Source organism: Neoarius graeffei, chromosome 25 (genome assembly GCF_027579695.1).
Source record: "Neoarius graeffei isolate fNeoGra1 chromosome 25, fNeoGra1.pri, whole genome shotgun sequence".
Classification (NCBI taxonomy): Eukaryota; Metazoa; Chordata; class Actinopteri; order Siluriformes; family Ariidae; genus Neoarius; species Neoarius graeffei.
Window position 1 is genome coordinate 18,969,824 of NC_083593.1, and position 19,896 is coordinate 18,989,719.

At 40.8% G+C, this 19,896-nt stretch overlaps 1 protein-coding gene across 1 annotated transcript in view; it reads left to right on the plus strand.

Annotated features, from left to right (window-relative positions):
* frem2a (FRAS1 related extracellular matrix 2a) overlaps nt 1-19,896 on the plus strand; it is a 239,449-nt gene that overhangs the window by 96,709 nt on the left and 122,844 nt on the right. Inside the window, exons 5-6 of the mRNA XM_060909268.1 lie at nt 2,976-3,101; nt 14,868-15,119. Of these exons, the coding sequence (XP_060765251.1) occupies nt 2,976-3,101; nt 14,868-15,119 (378 nt within the window). The remainder of the gene's footprint in view (nt 1-2,975; nt 3,102-14,867; nt 15,120-19,896) is intronic.

The following is a 19,896-nucleotide window of genomic DNA, read 5'->3' on the forward strand; positions in this document are numbered from 1 at the left end:
TTGTTTCTATTCCCAATGTTGCATGTGGCATCACTTATCCGGTTATTCTTTGTAAATGATTACAACATACCCACTAACTAAACACATGCATTTATCAGAGTGTCTCAGTACTGTAAGTGACAGTTTATACTCTTTTTATTTGAGATCTTAGTAAATCAGGAGCTTTATGTTTATTTGTATTAAGGATATTCAGATTCTGAGTACTTTATTGTCCATTAAACTTAGATAAAATGGAAAATTGTCTTTGGCACTGGCATGGAAGACAAAAAGACAAATACATCATATAAAACAATAGACATTAAGAAGAATACATTGCAATAAAATACTGTAAAATAAGCAAATGGCTCTAGTCTAAGAAGCTATATATATATATATATATATATATATATATATATATATATATATATATATAAAAAAAATCTGTGTCAGGTTTCCGAGCTGAATATGTTTACTTGCTAGAGCGGCGGCTACAATTATCAACAGTCCATAATTATCGACGCCTTTTCAGATTTACCAATAAAAAAACAATCTTACAAAGGTGAGTTTCAGTTACAATAGTTATTATTGGTTAATTAATCAACCGGAAGACACCCCCCCCCCCCGTCTGATGACACAGCTCGTTACCTGAGACGGAATTTTTTTTAGCATGATCAGCAATTCAAGTAAAACCCTGACATTATGATCACAGGTAAGCATGGTGGAAAGAGCATGGACATGTTTTTACTTATCGAATTCACCGATATTTCATGATCTCCTTGTCGAAACCTACTTTGTTTCTTACTCTTTCATTTGACAGTCGCCATTTTGTATCTCAACACATGTTTGAGAAGTCACGTGAGGTGTCGATAATAGTGATCACTTTCACCAGTGTCAACCATTATCGACACCCTGTGGAATTAAGTGACATTTACAACTGTTATGGATTGATCTTTGTGTAACATTTGTTGAAGTCAATGAAGTACTTAAAAAAAAAAAAGTGCTGTGATTTATTATAATGTTTTTTTTCTGATTCATAACAGAATAGAATGCTTATAGAGTATTTGGAATCTGATTGCAATAAATAGAATTAGACCAGAATTAAATTCCTAGCAAATAAAAAAAGCTTGAAATATTCAGATTTTTCTTTTCCATTCAGAATTTTTTTTTGTTTGTTTGTTTTTGCAGTTTATTGTAAATATCTACCACGTATTACAATATCAGTAGACATTTTATATTTTGGTTCAAGGAATGACATGCAAACTTTGACCTGGATTTTCATGTGGTTACAATGTCAATTACCTGTTGACATTTATTGGTAAACTACAAAACGAGAAATTAATAACAATGACGAATGATTAACAAAATGTGATCTATGGAAATACTTCGAAAGTAGGTAGAAAGTGGAACAAAAAGATTTTCTGACAGGTTAAACATAGCCCTGTGATGACCTGGCGACTTGTCCAGGGTGTACCCCGCCTTTCGCCCGTAGTCAGCTGAGATAGGCTCCAGCTTGCCTGCGACCCTGTAGAACAGGATAAAGCGGCTAGAGATAATGAGATGAGATGAGGTTAAACATTCAGTTCATTTGTTTACAAACAGAATTACTTCCTCATTTACGTAAGCATCGATATATTTAGTACAAAATATCTTTTGTATGAATATAAGTCTATGTAAAACAACTTTTAAATAAAAACTATGTTTTGTTAACTTAATACCACATACAGATATTTATTTATTTTTAAATAAATAATCATCTTGATGTCAATAATTGTGAAATGGTGTCGATAATTGTGGACAAAGGTGCCAATACTTGTGGAACGGTGTCATGTGATCTGATGCACTAAATAATCGTTAAGGTGTCGATAATTGTAGCCGCCGCTCTACATCTAGTTTGAAGAATTTGAAAAATTGTTCTCATTCATGATGTCACTGTGATCGTTTGAAAAAGGGAATTGGAAATGAACAGCAAGACTAAAATAAGCACAGTTAGTATTGCTGTGGCCTTGTAACTGCTGGAGGGAATATCTCATCGTTGCAGTGAGTCTTTGTGGCTCGGGCTTTAGCTTTTCAGAGAAAGTTGTGACAGTTCAGATGTAGTTTTTCTTCTCTCTCTCACACTGGAGAATTAATGTCTAGGGAACTTGTGATCTCGAAAACAGGATCTCTGGCTCATTAAGACCTGGCGGTATTGTGCCACTACTTTTTGAAACTAACAAGCCTGATCTCCAGTCTATACTTAGTGTTTCCCCCTGTATTTCTCTGTACCTCCACCTCTGGCCTCTGTCTGCTGTGAAGAAAGGCCAGATATTGTGTGATGAACAGTCTTGGAGATGTGAGTGACAGATTAGGATTAATGAATACAAGTGTGAAGATCTAGGACAAGAGCAGAGTTTGAGATTTTGTTGTGGGTGGGGTTTTTTTTTATTATTTTTAATTTTTTTTATTGGTCCCACTGTGGATGATAGAAAATAGTTGCATATCACTTTGCTAATTTTACAGCATTGTCAAAAACATCCTTCTTTTGACTGGTTGACCTTCCCTCCCTCAATAAGTTTGATGCACTATAAAAATCTATTTCAATGTTCACTTGTTCCTGGCATTTGAAAATAGAAACGCTCGAGTGCACACCTATTCAGCGAGACAATTTCATCCACTGTGGCCAATAATAATTGTGGAATGCACAAAGCCTTTGAAGAATTGTGTTTTCCTAAAGGCCTCTAAAATCTCTCTTTTTTCTTTTTCTTTCTTTCTTTTTTTTAATGGAACAGACTGGGCTTTGCAGCAATGAATTTTGTGTTGAATGCAAATTGCTTAACTCACAAACTGAGGCATTTCCTCAACCCAAGCTCAGTAATAATGTTTTGAATAATCAGTCCATCTTCAGTGGTTCTTTAAATTTGCTTCTTCTTAGCTGCAAATATTTACCGTTGCTGACATTTTAGTATGCCAGTAGAAGAATAACACTTTTTTTTTTCTTTTCCCCCTGTTTTTGGCAGAGTCTACAGTCTTTATTCCCCAGGCAAGACTTGTTGTCGAGGAAGACATTGGAGAGCTGCTGGTCCCATTACACAGAAGAGGAGATGTCAGTGAGGAGCTGATGGTGCTCTGCTACACGCTGCAAGGTATGTTCAACCATCTGTGCCACTGTAGCAAGTATAGATTGATGCAGGAGATGAGAAGTCACAGTAATATCCAATATTTAGTACTGAGATCAATGTGTAGTTTTCTTTTCTTTTGGGGCATTTTATGACTTCTGACTTAAAAAAATAAAATAAAATAAAACTGCTGTGGACACACTGATGGTAGTTGGAGGCTAACTGCTGATTTAGTAATGCAAGGAATAAAACGTGACAGGTGGGATGTGCTGTTCTAGAAAAACAATCCGTCACAATGTGGCATGGCACTAACCCAAGGTTTTATTTCTCTTATACCGCAGCAATTTGACAATTAAAATTTTACAATTTTTAATGAACCAACACTTCATTCTTTTTAACTGGTTGTACTTGGACTTAACCCTCTGGGGTCGAGAGGTTTGCCGGCGAAGCTCGGCAGGTTTAGAATGAGTAGGTCATGTATTTAGATAAATATTTTCGAGTTATCATTATACAAGCATGATAAAAATATTGACTTTCCTATGTGCCCACTGCCAAATAATTATTATATTTTTTAAATTACCTAAATTATATGAAACATAAAACTTAACACCTTAGTCAGTCACACTGGAGTCGGAGCGCTGAGTGTGCACTTACGCATTCATAAAAGACTATTCACATGGCAATGGCATGATAATCACTTTCACGCTTTCATTTTCAATTGGTTTCTCTTTCGTGGTGGGAATGCCCACCATAAACAGGAGAAAATCTGTCCGCCATAGTTTAGGCTATTTGGAGGTAAAACTTGTTGCGAGATGGCATGCACATTTTATGCGCTTCGGATGATTTCAGGTCAGCGATTCAATTCATGATTCAGGACAGCGATTCAATGCAATATTGAGAACTTTTCCAGAGTTAAAAGTATTTTCCTCAGAAATAGTTAATTTTGCTCAATTTTGAGATTGGAGAGTAAAAGTTGGAGTGGGAGCAAAATTACAGAAGAATTGTGTAATAGAGTTGGTTGCGGCTCTGAACTGAGTAAAATAGTACAAGAGTTAATTTCAAGACACACTGAATAGAGTAAAACTTAAATTATATACACACCAAACAAATGAAGCTGTTGTAAAAAGCAGTTTTAGAACTGGTGTTGGAATGTGTGAAAAAACATGACCTTACGCAGTGGGACAAATAATTTTGTTCACTTGACCTGATGGGATTAAGAGGTGGGAGGGAGGGGTTTTCACTCTTCTCATTGAATGGAATGGAAATTTGTACCCTTCTCATTGAATACCCCCTACTACCAACCCTTTATCCCAAAACAATAGGATATAATTTTTTTTTTTTTTGTCCAAATCAATGGAGAAGATTTAAGTTTTTGTGCTTGATGCATTCCTAAGACTGAACAGAATCACCTCAAGTGACCAAAACTGTTCGTCACAATGGGTAAGGTCATGTTTTTTCACACATTCCAACACAGTTCTAAAACCGTTTTTTACAACATCTTCATTTATCTGTTTTTTTTAAAGTACAATCATAACATGCATACTACATAGATATTATTGTAGCAGAACTTGTGCTGAATGCAAAAAAATCGTAGGACTTTGAAAATACTGCTTAGATTTGTTGAAATTGACAACAAAATCAGAGCATGCCAAAATCATTAGAGTGCCAGAAAATACCCTCAGACCCCAGAGGGTTAATAACCGTTAACAACAGGTCACAGCGGTGATACTGGAGACTTCTTAGAAATGATAAATATTGAGAGTAAGTTTCACCATATCGTGTTATGTTGGTTAGATAGCAACACTTTTTTTTTTTTTAACCCTTTGATGCAAAACATATGCACACCCCTTCTAATGCACAGCATGGGTCAAAAATGACCCGCATTCATTTTCCAGGTTATTTCATGCTGACTGAGTTTTTCTTTGCTCTATCTTTTGAAATCAATTTATTTTATGATTGAATATTCCAAGTATTCTTTAAATATCTTGTTTTTAATTACCACAAATCAATAATTTAATTTTTTCTTTCCTACTTTATGAACAAAAATACTTTTTATATTACTACACATGGGTCATTCAAGTGTGATTTAAAATTAAATGTCTTAATACTATAATAATAATTTGTTTCAAGTAATTACTTTAGCAGTGAATGGGGCCAGTTATTTATTTATTAACTATGTAGTTAGCTAAGCCAACTACAATAAAATTAGCTAACTAAAGTAGAATATGTCAACAGCTAGGTAGCTAAGGGATTAAACAGGAAGATGTTAATACCTGCAGGGCATTGCTGCCTGTCGCACCTCCTCCGGTGCCCATGGGTCAGGTGCAGGGTCATCAGCCAGAAACGACCATTCACCAACGTTTCGCTCCTTTAATTCTGGTACGTCTCCTGGTGGCGGAGCAGTGACAGGGACGTCTCCCTGTCACCCCCTGCAGCTGATGGGTGTTGTCCCCTGCGGCTGTTGTCTGGGGTTAGATGTTCTTCCCCCAAGTTTTGTCCTTCCTCCTGAGCCAGAGCCAAAAGCTCCCTTTTTCAGCCTCCTCTGCCAGGTCCTTTGTTGCCTTCCTGAGTCTTCCTCCGGTGAGTCCCACATCCCTCAGGAGGCATGTGGTTGACAATCCCATGAAACCTCGGCATCCGACCTCCACTGGGTAGATGATAGTCTTCCAGCCAGCCTCCCGGCACTCAGCAGCCAGCTCTGAGTACTTGGCCTTCTTACGTTCGAAGGCAGCCTCAATCCCCTCCTCCATCGGTACTGTGAGCTCGATGAGGATCACCGCTCTTGCCTTGGCTGACCACATGACTATGTCTGGCCGGAGAGATGTGATGGTGATCTCCGTGGGGAACTGAAGCTTCCTGTCATGGTTGACCCTCATGCTCCATTCCTGGTCAGGGGAGAAGGGCCTTGATGTTTCTCTTGGCCTGATGCTTCTGCTGACCCCTCCTTCTGCAACAAAGATGGTGGGGTCCTCTGCAGATGGTGGTGTTTTCTTTCCCTGTCAGCACTCCTCCAGCACTTCAGCTAGCTTCCTCAGGACTTGGTCATGGTGCCATCTGTAGCGGCCCTGTGAGAGCGCAATCTTACATCCTGTCAAGATGTGCTGGAGGCTTACGTTGGGAGCATTGCAGAGCGCACAACATTCCTCACTCCCGAACCACTGGTGGAGGTTCTGAGGGCAGGGAAGCGTGTCGTAGGTTGAGCGGATGAGGAAGCTGAGTCTTGCCTGTGGGATCTTCCACACGTCTGACCAACTGACGTTTCTGTTTGTAATTCCCTCCCAGGTAGTCCAGTTTCCTTGCCGACCCTGCGACATGGCTTTGATCTTGTAGCGGTCTTCCTCCATCCTTGTCACCTCCGCCACCACCATCTCCTTCCTTTCCTTGCGGTTGGCCTTGGACCAGAAGCGCGGTGCATCTCCCCATCCTAGGCCTGCTCTTCCTACCTGGACTCTGCCCGTGATGTTGCAGCCGGCTGATAGCTTGGTCGACCTCGGTCTGGGCATTCCACTTGCAGCCAGTCAGAACCTTGGCGTTAGTGTTCCTTACTGACTTGTCTGTGGACTCCCTAAGCTCGAGGACCAACCTGGCCTTCTCTGGCATGTAGCCCAGCTGTAGTGACTTCAGTGGTAGCTGCAGCATGTTTTTTCCAAAGAGGCCGGCTTCAGATAGGCACCGTGGAAGCCCCAACCACTTTCGGATGAATGAGTTGGCTTTCCCATCCATCTTACTCACGGTCGATGAGGGGATCTCACTCATTTTCAGGGGCCACATTACCCTCTGGTAGAGTGTGAATTGGTAGCACCAGACCTTGTACTTCCCAGGGAGTTGACTTTGATCGATCCTTGCCAGGCCATTACAGAGCTGTTTCATGACTGTTTTCCCCATCTGCTTGTTGGACAGCTCTGCGGTGTACTGCCTCCCCAGGCTTTTGATGGACTGCTCTGCAAGGAGTGGTATCTTCTCCCCTCCGACAACAAAGGTGATGCTGTCGTTCCTGACTCCTTTCCTGAGTGACAGACTGCGAGACTTGGAGGGCTTGATCTTCATTCTTGCCCATGACATCAGCTCATCCATCCTCTTCAGCAGTCTTGATGTGCATGCTGCTGTCTGAAGGAGGGTGGTGACGTCATCCATGTAGCTCCTTAGTGGGGGAAGCCTCTGGCCAGTTGGGAGTTTGATCCCTCCTACCATTTTGTCTTGCACCGATGAGAATAATCTCAAACGCTGCTACAAACAGTATCGGAGAAATGGCACATCCCATCGCAATTCCGACTTCAAGCCGCTGCCACCCAGTAATAAAGTCCTGCACGGAGAAGCACATCTGCAGGTTGTTAAAATCCTGTGCTACGATGTTCTTGACGCAGGTGGGCATGTGGAAGAAGTCCATGGCGTAGTTGATCAGCTGGTGCGGGACTGATCCATACGCATTGGCAAGGTCAAGCCAGATGACATGCAGGTCGGTCTTCTCCCGCTTAGCCTTCTGGATCTGGTCCCAGATCATTGTGGAGTGCTCTACGCATCTGGGGAATCCTGGCACTCCTGCTTTCTGGCAGTTGGTGTCGATGTAGCCATTTTCAAGCAGGTAGTTGGTCATCCTTCTGGCTAATACTGAGAAGAAGATCTTTCCTTCTACGTTCAGTAGAGCGATGTTACGGAACTGGCCAATGTCTTTGGAGTTTGTTTCTTTGGGAATGAAAACTGCTACCGCTCTTTGCCACTCAGATGGAATGAGTTGCTTTTTCCAGGCAGTTCTCATTAAGTACCATAGCAGCTCTAGTACCTTGGGGCAGTTCTTATAGAGCTTGTAGGAGACTCCATTGGGGCCTGGTACAGAAGAGGACCTTGCCTTCTCCACAACTTGCCTGACCTCACTGAGCTTGGGAGGCATGGTGTTAAACTCAACTGTCGGCTGTGCAGGCTGAGGTATGTATCCTGGTGTTCCCAAAGGGATGTTCCTTTGCGGATCACTGTACTGTCCTCTGACCTGCTGTTCCAACTACTCCCTGGTGGTTTCGAGCTTGCCAGTCTTCTTTTCCTCCAGCAGCTGTCTGGCATGCTTAAAGGGATCCTTGAAGAAGCTGGCTCGCTCTTTTTGCTTCCGCCTGTTGCGTTTTCGAATGCGTTCAGCTCTGCGAAGCCCAGCTAGTCTTTTCCTGACCTCCTCCCACAGGGCTTTCAGCCCCTCTTTCTCTGCGTGGGTTGCCTTCCTCCAATTCTTACGGAGTTGCCGACGCCTTTGCAACAGCTGGAGGATTTCCTTTTCTCTCCTTCCCATCACTCTTAGGGTGGTCCTCTGTCTGGGGACAAACTCGCCAAACGTGGCCTTACAGGTTTGGTTTATGATGTCCCCAATCAGATTAAGCTTAGCCTCCACCCCTCCATGCAGTGATTCCTCTAGGGTCTTGATCAGGTCTGCGTCCAGTGCACGCCATGCCTCTGTTTTGCTTGACTTTGGCCACTTGATCTTACTTCTTCTGGCTGGTTTCTTGGTCTCTGCATTTGGCTCTATTCTGTCTGAGGTGGTGAGGACTGGGTCTTCATGCTCACGTGAGGGCTCGTTCTCCACCAGTGGACCTTCTTCCTCTGTCGCTCTCATGCCTCCAGCAACGTTGGGTCCATTGGCTCTGTGGTTTTTGCCCTGGCTTTTGGTCCCTCTTGTCTCACCTGCTGTCGCAGTGCAAGGTTGCTGCTGGCCATTCTGGCCACACTTTGCTTTCCCCTGGTGGATTCGAACACCTCTGAACGTGGTCACTTTCTCCCATCCACATGCACACTTTCGGAGGATCTTCTCATTTCCTGGAGTTCTGGTGTTCTCGTAGTCCGTTTCCATTGCTGTCGTCACCGTGTAGTCCGTCCTGTTGGGCCCATCTTTCATCCCGCCTCTCAGAGGGCCCACGGGTTGTTGCTTCTTGTGGTTCTTCGTAGTTAGGGTTGGGTGTCTCTCTAATGAGAGACCCGTGAGTTGGGTAACTAGCCGCCCACGCCCAGTGCGGTCTTTCCCTGCTGTCATCCAGTCTCTCCTGGACGTCCTCCAGTCTTCCCTGGACTCCAACTGCCCTATTCACAGTAGTCACTGGGTTTACCAGAACTTCAGGATTAAACAGGAAGATGTTGTTAAATTAAATGTCTTAATATTATAATAATAATTTGTTTCAAGTAATTACTTTAGCAGTGAATGGGGCCATTTATTTATTTATTAACTATGTAGTTAGCTAAGCCAACTACAATAAAATTAGCTAACTAAAGTAGAATATGTCAACAGCTAGGTAGCTAATAGTAATTACTTGTAACTTTCTGACAAGTAATCTGCTCACTCTCAAGGTAACCTAAACATAATTTTTTTCTAAGGTAATGTTAGAACAATTGAAAAACATTACTTCCATGTATTAGATGGGCAAAGGGTGCTGTGCTGAGCTGTGAAATGTCTGACACAAGCACAATTCACAGTTCCCACCAAACACTGTAGTAAATGCATGCGGGTCGTTTCTGACCCATGTGTGTAAATAATAATAAATAATAATAATAATTTCAATTTATATAGCGCCTTTCACAAACCCAAGGATGCTTTACAACAGAGTTACCACCAAAAAAAAAAAAACTAGGAAGAATAGTGTGAGGTAAAGAGAAGTTTTCAAGTTAGCTTTGAAGGAAGAGAGAGTGGAACAGTCATGAAGTGATTGTGGTAACGAGTTCCAAAGTTTAGGAGCAGCAACACTAAATGATCTGCCACCCATAGATGCCAGTTTAAAACGTGGAACAGTCAGAAGTCCACAGACAGAAGATCTGAGGGAGTGGGAGGGACAGTACAAATGAATTAGCTCACAGAGATAGGAAGGAGCGAAACCATGAAGAGCTTTATAGGTTAAAAGCAAGATTTTGTATTTAATCCGAGAGATAACTGGCAACCAATGCAGTTGCTGTAAAACAGGAGTGATGTGAGCACTGCACTTGGCGAGTGTGAGGACTCTTGCTGCTGAGTTTTGGATGTACTGCAGGCGATTGAGCAATGTGGCAGGGAGACCATAAAAGAGAGAATTGCAACAGTCAAGACGAGAAAAAATAAATGCATTGACCAACATATTGGCATCAGTTTCCAAGAGAAAAGGGCGGAGACGTGCAATATTGCGGAGGTGAAAGAAAGCATTCTTAGTAATTAGTTTAAGATGGGGTTCAAACGTAAGGGTGGAGTCAAAGGTAACTCCAAGGTTTTTTATAACTTGGGAAGGATGAATAGACACACCATCAACATCAATAGTAAAACTGGAGAAATTCTGAACCTGTCTTTCTTGGTACCTACTAATAGAACCTCCGTTTTGCCAGCATTAAGTTTAAGGCCGTTCTTATGCAGCCATTGCTTAAGGTCAGTGATGCAAGTCCTTCGCAGCTGAACAGAGGCTATGGAAGGGGTGATAGTGATGTAGATTTGAATATCATCAGCATAACAATGAAAGTTAAGGCCATGGTTACGAATAATCTGGCCTATAGGAGAAACATATATAATATAAAAAGAAGGGGACCAAGGACAGAACCCTGAGGCACACCTTGAGCAACAGTAGCAGTGGATGATTTATGAACACCAATAGAAATAAACTGTTGCCTGTTTGCTAGATAAGACTGAAACCAGGATAAAACTAAGCCAGTAATACCAAAAGAAGATAATCTGGAAATGAGTCTCTCATGATGTACGGTGTCAAAGGCAGCTGTGAGGTCCAAGAGAACAAGGACACTGAGATGACCAGCATCGGTTGAGAGCAGGAGGTCATTAACAACTCCTTAAGAGAGCAGATTCAGTGCTATGCATATTGCGAAAGCCTGACTGAAAGGGTTCATAGAGATCATTATGAGCAAGGAAAGTATGAAGCTGAGAGGCTACAACTCTCTCCATTACTTTAGCTTGGAAAGGGAGATTTGAAATGGGTCTGTAATTGGACAGTGAAGGAGAATCTAGACCAGGTTTCTTTAGTATTGGTGTAACTGAAGCAATTTTGAGGGAGATGGGAACAGTGCTAAAGCAAAACACTGATTAATCAAATGAGCAATATAAGGGGAGATAGCAGATACACAAGATTTAAAGGATATGGGACATGGATTTTTACCTGGGCATAATTATGTATAAAGGACATAAGAAATGCCATCTAAATCACTGCAGGGCGTCAAAAATGTGAAAATCATCACATTATTCAAGTTTTTCTATACATCAGCGTAAAACAAGGATTCGTTAATGAGCTAGGTGGTCACGTGACCCGTGACGTCACAAAAACTTTCCAAGGAGCCAGCGCTTGGGAATCTAATGTAAACAGGTTACCGAAATGGACACCATCGACAGTGATATTCCCGAAGTTTCACAGAGATGTGAAGTTAGACCCTATCAATTCGAACCGATAGCTGGAAATTCACATGAACATGGATCTTGTCTTTACTCTGACGGGTCAGATGATTCTGAGAGTGAGAGTTCATTCAGCCGTCATGAAACTGAAAGCGGTCGGCTCGATAACACTTCCTGGTAAGTTAAAAACAATTCTGCTCAATAATGATCTGTTGAAAGAAGTATTATTTTTGTATCATACATTGAAAGTTCATCATAGATCTAGCTAAAGTCCGTTGCAAGCTAGTTTTTTTTGCTGATATTTTTCAAGATTGATTGAGATACAATGCTTCCAGAGTCCGAGATGAAAACATTCAAAATGGCGAAACGAGTCAGAATTATGATAATCAATAACTGATACACCCAAAATTATAATACTAATCCTTACCTCGGCTTTCAGTCGCTTAGCGCAGAGGTCTTCAACAGGGGGGTCGCGAAATCGCACCGGATCACTCATATCAACAAAAATATTCCTGCCCTGTCCCCTGTTCGAATGAGACGTCGCCGCCGTGGGGGGCGCGCGATCGGCCCGAGGTTATCTAGAGTCACCAAAGCGGCCGGGGCGGGGGGAGCCCCAAGGACCCCCCCGCACCCGCGGATGGGTTTTGGGTCTGATAAATGCACGCATCCCTGGCACCCCCTCAGGGATGCAAACAGCGCGCCTTTCGGCGGATGCCGCCTTTTTCACGGCTGAATCGCGCAGATCCGATTTTTTAAAAAAAAATAGCGATGTTGGTTCATGGAGCATGAGGCATGAAGTGTAAGGATGAGAGAGAGGCGGTTTGGGTTGGGAAACTGAAAGTGTTGGTAAATACTGGCAATTTTATAATTGAAAAAATCCAAAAAAAGCCTGACACTGAGCAGGGGAACTGGGAGTGGTTGAGGAAGGAGGCTGAAGAAGTTTATTTATTGTATTAAACAGAGTTTTAAAACTTGATGTAGAATTACAAAAGCTGTGCTTGTTCATAACTTAAGAAAGGAAAAATAAAAATTATGATTTGTGCTAAACAAAAACAAGATATTTACTGCATATTTGGCAAAGTAAATGACAAAATGAATTTATTTCAAAAGTATATCATAGAAACACTCAGCCATACATGAAATAACCTGGAAAATGAATGCAGGTCGTTTTTGACCCATGTTGTGCATTAGAAGGGTAGTGATACAAAAAGGGTTTTTATTCAAAAAATAAGAAAGGAAAAAATAAATTAAGGATGTATGATGATCAAAAACAAGTTAATTGAGGAATACCTTGAATACTGAATGATGGAATTAATTTATTGCAAAGATATAGAAGATAAAAACTCAGCCGGGTCACTTTTGACCCATGTTTTGCAGCAAAGGGTTAAATCCCTTTATTATCAGCCTTAGGTTATGTGGAGCATCTGCCATACAGCTGCCAGCTCCCTGTGTTGTTCTTACAGAAAGAATAACAATATTATGATGAATGCATTAATATAAACCTGTAATTTAAATTATAGCTGAAATACTGCCAGAACTACTGTTATAGAAATGTAATCAACACCTTCTGACTAAGTAGATTTTGAGGTGTGGGATAAATTGACCTTCTTTATTTATTTATTTATTTATTTATTGTTAAAGATGAACAAATCATAACTTCTCTGAGTTTGGAGTTACTGTTCCTGAGTTCTCAAAGACTTTTCTTGTGTTGTGCATAAAAGAACAATGTTTTCATCTGACTGTGACAGAGCTCAACCCCTTCTGACCCAGCAGAATAGAGAAATCAGCGAATGCTCTACTCCAAGATCCTCCAAGATTAGTCATCTTTCATTAATGCTACTTTAATATTTAAAGGCACCTTTAAAGATGAATTATAAAAAAAAATGGCATTGTGTATTTTTCAGAACACGTACAGCTAGGCTCGACAGCACGCCGCTGCGCTGATTAACCTCCCGTATGTTTGTATGGGAGAACAGCATGTTTTCGTTTGGCCTTTAAAGACATTTAAAAGTGTTTACATAAAACTAGTGTCGAGTCAAGAATAAATAACATCTCATCTCATTATCTCTAGCCGCTTTATCCTTCTACAGGGTCGCAGGCAAGCTGGAGCCTATCCCAGCTGACTACGGGCGAAAGGCGGGGTACACCCTGGACAAGTCGCCAGGTCATCACAGGGCTGACACATAGACACAGACAACCATTCACATTCACATTCACACCTACGGTCAATTTAGAGCCACCAGTTAACCTAACCTTCATGTCTTTGGACTGTGGGGGAAACCGGAGCACCCGGAGGAAACCCACGCGGACACGGGGAGAACATGCAAACTCCACACAGAAAGGCCCTCGCCGGCCCCGGGGCTCGAACCCAGGACCTTCTTGCTGTGAGGCGACAGCGCTAACCACTACACCACCGTGCCGCCCCGAATAAATAACATTTATAGAATATATTAATTTTGTGCGGCATTGTGATGAGCTTTTACTTTAAGTGTTTTTTAAAGTTGTGTAATGCAATACACCAAATTCACAGGTGCCGCCATCTTAGGTTTTTTAGTGATATTCGTCACCAGTCTGTGTGTTTTGTTGTTGCTTCCAGCTCACTCACTGTTGGTTCAATCAGCTTGAAACTCATGATTCCCACCGAGTGGTCGAATCTCTCATGTTGACTTACTTTTCCAAGAAAATCGGCTGAACACTTTGCTGTCTGGTGCCCGCGAAAGATCAGATCACTGAGGAAAATTGTGTATCCTTCCTAAAAAATCAATGATTTTCTTAATTTTTTTTCATAGAGAAAAAATGAGGTGGTGTTTAAATATCAGTAATACTGTTTTTGAAGATAAATAACAAAAGTTTGACCCTCTTTTATACAGCGCATTCGAGCACCACTGTCATTAGTCATGCTTGGTGTCCACAGTTTAAAGTGAACATACCCGCTCAATTCTGGCTTTTATGTTTAAACACAAAGGATGGACCGATTTCATTGATGGATTACTTTTAAGCCTTCTAGGCGCATAATTGTGATCTACAAGAAGCCTTTCTCTGTAATTCTTACCCTGATACTCAACATTCGAAATCTCTATTTTTGGCTTTTTGGTCAATTCATTTCTAATTGAGGGTTGGTGGTTTATTTTTTGTTTTTCCCCCTCATGAATGGAAAATTAAACCAATGGAAAATGATTACTGGTTTGTGACTGGGGCAACAGGCAGAAATGGAAATTTTATACAACACTGGATTTTCAAATGTTCACAACTTTTTTTTTTTTTAAAGACATAAAATTAAACAAGTTTTCAATTCAGATCTTCACACACTTTAATTTGATACATTACACAACACTATGACAACTACTTAAAAAATGGCCCGTCATTGCAAATACAACCATTTTTTTTCTTCTTTCTCTATTTTATTTATTGATGCTTTACTCAGTCTTTTGTAACTCTTTCTGTGCTGTGTCCGGCATTCTCTACAGGCTCGGCTACAGGTACAGTCCCCAGCACTGTTCTTTCTTTCTCGGACTACATCTCCCGACAGGAGGTACAGGGCAGTATTCTGCGTTTTGAAAAAGGACAGATGGAGAACGTTTGCCGTGTGGTTATCATCGACGACTCGCTGTATGAGCCTGAGGAAAGCTTTAACGTCTCCCTCAGTGTGGTGTTCGGTGGCCGTCTCGGCTCCGAATACCCCAGCACATGCATCAGCATCCTGCCAGACCTGGACGATGGTAAGAGACTGCACACAAATGCAGAATATTTCTCGGCGATATCGCAGGGAATAGTATTTTATCAGCAGCTGAAGGCAAAAATGGTAAATAAACAAAAATATGATTATGCCATACTTGACAGTAAGAAGGGTCAACAAATGAACTAGATCAACCAAAGATAATTAAGTTAAATAAATAGGCACTTCAGTACCACTTACCGTAAGTATCTAATTCTCAATATATTCGAACAAAACTGAATTCTTAATACACAGAGAACACTTGACATCAGTGTTGAGAAGAACACTCTCTGAAAAGAAAGCATTAGAATAATATGTTTTTTGGGTTTTCTTTTTAAATAGTGGATGGTCTATATAATCTCACATTTCTGATCAATCAAGTGTATGGACATCATCTACTTTTTGGACAACACCTACATTTTGTTTTAACGTACAGTTTGCCAGGTGCATATGAGTCTTAGCTCTGGAAGCTTTGTTTTCCTTTACATACCTGCAAGAATGCATAATGACAAGGTTGTTCAAACCTGCTTGCTTCTTTAGTCTAAGGGGAATCATTGTTTTCCCGTGATAAACATGGGATATTTGTGCTTTCGGCTCTTTTGTGTTCCAGGTTTTTGTGCTCCTGTTCCAATAGAATAATAGCAGCTCATGGATTAAAGCAGGTCTGAGCTATTTCGAGGAGAAAAATGAAGTTCCCCGAATGATATATGTTCACCCTATGTATCTAGAGACAGTACTGTGTGCATGCACACAACTATCCAATTATAGCCTGCATCCACAATATAGCCTGAACATGGATTACCCAAAGAACTTCAGTGTGCTTTAGCTTTAGGCCAAATAGGTGCAGTTTAGATAGATAGATAGATAGATAGATAGATAGATAGATAGATAGATAGATAGATAGATAGATAGATAGATAGATACATACAAACAAACAAAAGTTTGGGCACCCTGGTCAAAATTGCTGTTACTGTGAACAGTTAAGCAAGTTGAAGATGAAATGATCTCCAAAAGGCATAAAGTTAAAGATGACTCATTCCCTTTTATATTTTAAGCAAAAAATATTTTTTATTTTCATCTTTTACATTTTCAAAATGACAAAAAAGGAAAAGGGCCCGAAACAAAAGTTTAGGCACCCTGCATGTATAGTACCTAGTAACACCCCCTTTGGCAAGTATCACAGCTTGTAAACACTTTTTGTAGCCAGCTAATAATCTTTCGGTTCATACCTGGGGGATTTTCACACATTCGTCCTTGCAAAAGGCTTCCAGTTCTACAAGTTTCTTAGGCTGTCTTGCATGCACTGCTCTTTTGAGATCTATCCACAGATTTTCAATGATGTTTAGGTTAGGGGACTGTGAGGGCCACGGCAAAACCTTCAGCTTGTGCCTCTTGAGGTATTCCATTGTAGATTTTGAGGTGTGTTTTGGATCATCATCTTATTGTAGGACCCATCCTCTTTTTAACTTCAACTTTTTTACAGATGATGTGATGTTTGCTTCCAGAATTTGCTGGTATTTATTCGAATCCATGCTTCCCTTGACCAGTGAAATGTGCCCTGTGCCACTGGCTGCAACACAACCCCAAAGCATGATCGATCCACACCCATGCTTCAGAGTTGGAGAGGTGTTCTTTTCCTGGAATTTGGCACCCATTTTTCTCCAAACATACCTTTGCACATTGTGGCCAAAAAGTTCTACTTTTTTTCATCAGTCTACAGGACTTGTTTCCAAAATGCATCAGGCTTATTTAGATGTTCATTTGCAAACTTCAGACACTGAATTTTGTGGCTAGGATGCAGGAACAGTTTTCTTCTGATGACTTTTCCATGAAGGTCATGTTTGTTCAGGTGTTGCTGCATAGTAGAACAGTGCATCACCACTCCAGGGTCTGCTAAATCTTTCTGAAGGTCTTTTGCAGTCAAACAGGGTTTTTATTTGCCTTTCTAGCAATCCAACGAGCAGTTTTTTCAGAAAGTTTTCTTCATCTTCCAGACCTCACCTTGATCTCCACTGTTTCTGTTAACTGCCATTTCTTAATAACATTACAATCTGAGGAAACAGCTACCTGAAAACACTTTACTACATTCTTGTAGCCTTCTCCTGCTTTGTGGGCATCAATTATTTTATTATTCAGAATGTGAGAGAGTTGCTTAGAGGAGCCCATGGCTGTTGATTTTAGGGACAAGTTTGAGGAGTCAGAGAATTTATACAGCTTTGAAATTTGCATCATCTGACCTTTCCTAACAAAGAACTTGAACAAGCCACAGCTCAATAAGTTAATTAAGGTCTGGAAGCTTGGTAAAAGTTATCTGAGAACTCAAATGTATTGGGGTGCCCAAACTTTCGCATGGTGTTCCTTTTCTTTTTTCACTCTTCAATTGTACAAAATAAAAATAATTCACAAATCTTGCAGAAAACGCTGAAAAGAAATGTCATCTTTACCTTTATGCCTTTTGGTGATCAGTTCATCTTCTGCTCACTTAACTATTCACAGTAACAGACATTTTCAGTAAGGGTGCCCAAACTTTTGCATGCCACTCTGTGTGTGTGTGTGTGTGTGTGTGTGTGTATATATATATATATATATATATATATATATATATATATATATACACACACACACATATACATATATATATATATATATATGTGTGTGTGTGTGTGTGTGTATGTGTGTGTATGTGTATATATATATATATATACATATATATATATATATATATGTATGTGTGTGTGTATATACAACCCCGATTCCAAAAAAGTTGGGACAAAGTACAAATTGTAAATAAAAACGGAATACAATAATTTACAAATCTCAAAAACTGATATTGTATTCACAATAGAACATAGACAACATATCAAATGTCGAAAGTGAGACATTTTGAAATTTCATGCTAAATATTGGCTCATTTGAAATTTCATGACAGCAACACATCTCACAAAAGTTGGGACAGGGGCAATAAGAGGCTGGAAAAGTTAAAGGTACAAAAAAGGAACAGCTGGAGGACCAAATTGCAACTCATTAGGTCAATTGGCAATAGGTCATTAACATGACTGGGTATAAAAAGAGCATCTTGGAGTGGCAGCGGCTCTCAGAAGTAAAGATGGGAAGAGGATCACCAATCCCCCTAATTCTGCGCCGACAAATAGTGGAGCAATATCAGAAAGGAGTTCGACAGTGTAAAATTGCAAAGGGTTTGAACATATCATCATCTACAGTGCATAATATCATCAAAAGATTCAGAGAATCTGGAAGAATCTCTGTGCGTAAGGGTCAAGGCCGGAAAACCATACTTGGTGCCCGTGATCTTCGGGCCCTTAGACGGCACTGCATCACATACAGGCATGCTTCTGTATTGGAAATCACAAAATGGGCTCAGGAATATTTCCAGAGAACATTATCTGTGAACACAATTCACCGTGCCATCCGCCGTTGCCAGCTAAAACTCTATAGTTCAAAGAAGAAGCCGTATCTAAACATGATCCAGAAGCGCAGACGTCTTCTCTGGGCCAAGGCTCATTTAAAATGGATTGTGGCAAAGTGGAAAACTGTTCTGTGGTCAGACGAATCAATTTGAAGTTCCGTATGGAAATCAGGGACTCCATGTCATTCGCACTAAAGAGGAGAAGGACGACCCAAGTTGTTATCAGCGCTCAGTTCAGAAGCCTGCATCTCTGATGGTATGGGGTTGCATTAGTGCGTGTGGCATGGGCAGCTTACACGTCTGGAAAGACACCAATGCTGAAAGGTATATCCAGATTCTAGAGCAACATGTGCTCCCATCCAGACGACGTCTCTTTCAGGGAAGACCTTGCATTTTCCAACATGACAATGCCAAACCACATACTGCATCAATTACAGCATCATGGCTGCGTAGAAGAAGGGTCTGGGTACTGAACTGGCCAGCCTGCAGTCCAGATCTTTCACCCATAGAAAACATTTGGCGCATCATAAAACGGAAGATACGACAAAAAAGACCCAAGACAGTTGAGCAACTAGAATCCTACATTAGACAAGAATGGGTTAACATTCCTATCCCTAAACTTGAGCAACTTGTCTCCTCAGTCCCCAGACGTTTACAGACTGTTGTAAAGAGAAAAGGGGGTGTCTCACAGTGGTAAACATGGCCTTGTCCCAACTTTTTTGAGATGTGTTGCTGTCATGAAATTTAAAATCACCTAATTTTTCTCTTTAAATGATACATTTTCTCAGTTTAAACATTTGATATGTCATCTATGTTCTATTCTGAATAAAATGTGGAATTTTGAAACTTCCACATCATTGCATTCCGTTTTTATTTACAATTTGTACTTTGTCCCAACTTTTTTGGAATCGGGGTTGTATATAAATACTATAATACAGAAAGATACACACAGCATTTTTATGGGCTCAGTAGTATTCTCTGAAGTGTTACCTCTCCTAAGTTGATCTAATATATGGGCCTTGGGGTGTGAAAGGAGGGTTTGAGGTGCGAGTGATGGAGGTTGGTGTGTCCAGGTCACCATACTCTCAGGACCTCTCGGGCCTTGCTGGCATGGTTATTTTTGTGTGCATTAGACAGTAGGAGTGTGATGGGAATAAAGAGTTCAATCTTGTTATCTTGACCTGCTGCTCTTGCCAAACTCAATTTCATGCCAATCTACTTCTACATCTGCTACTGATGTGTGTATTTGTGTGCACATGTACTTGTATACAGTGGGGTCCAAAAGTCTGAGACAACACTGAAAATCTGGGATTTTCTTTTTTTTTTATTTAATTTAAACTGGGATATAAACAAA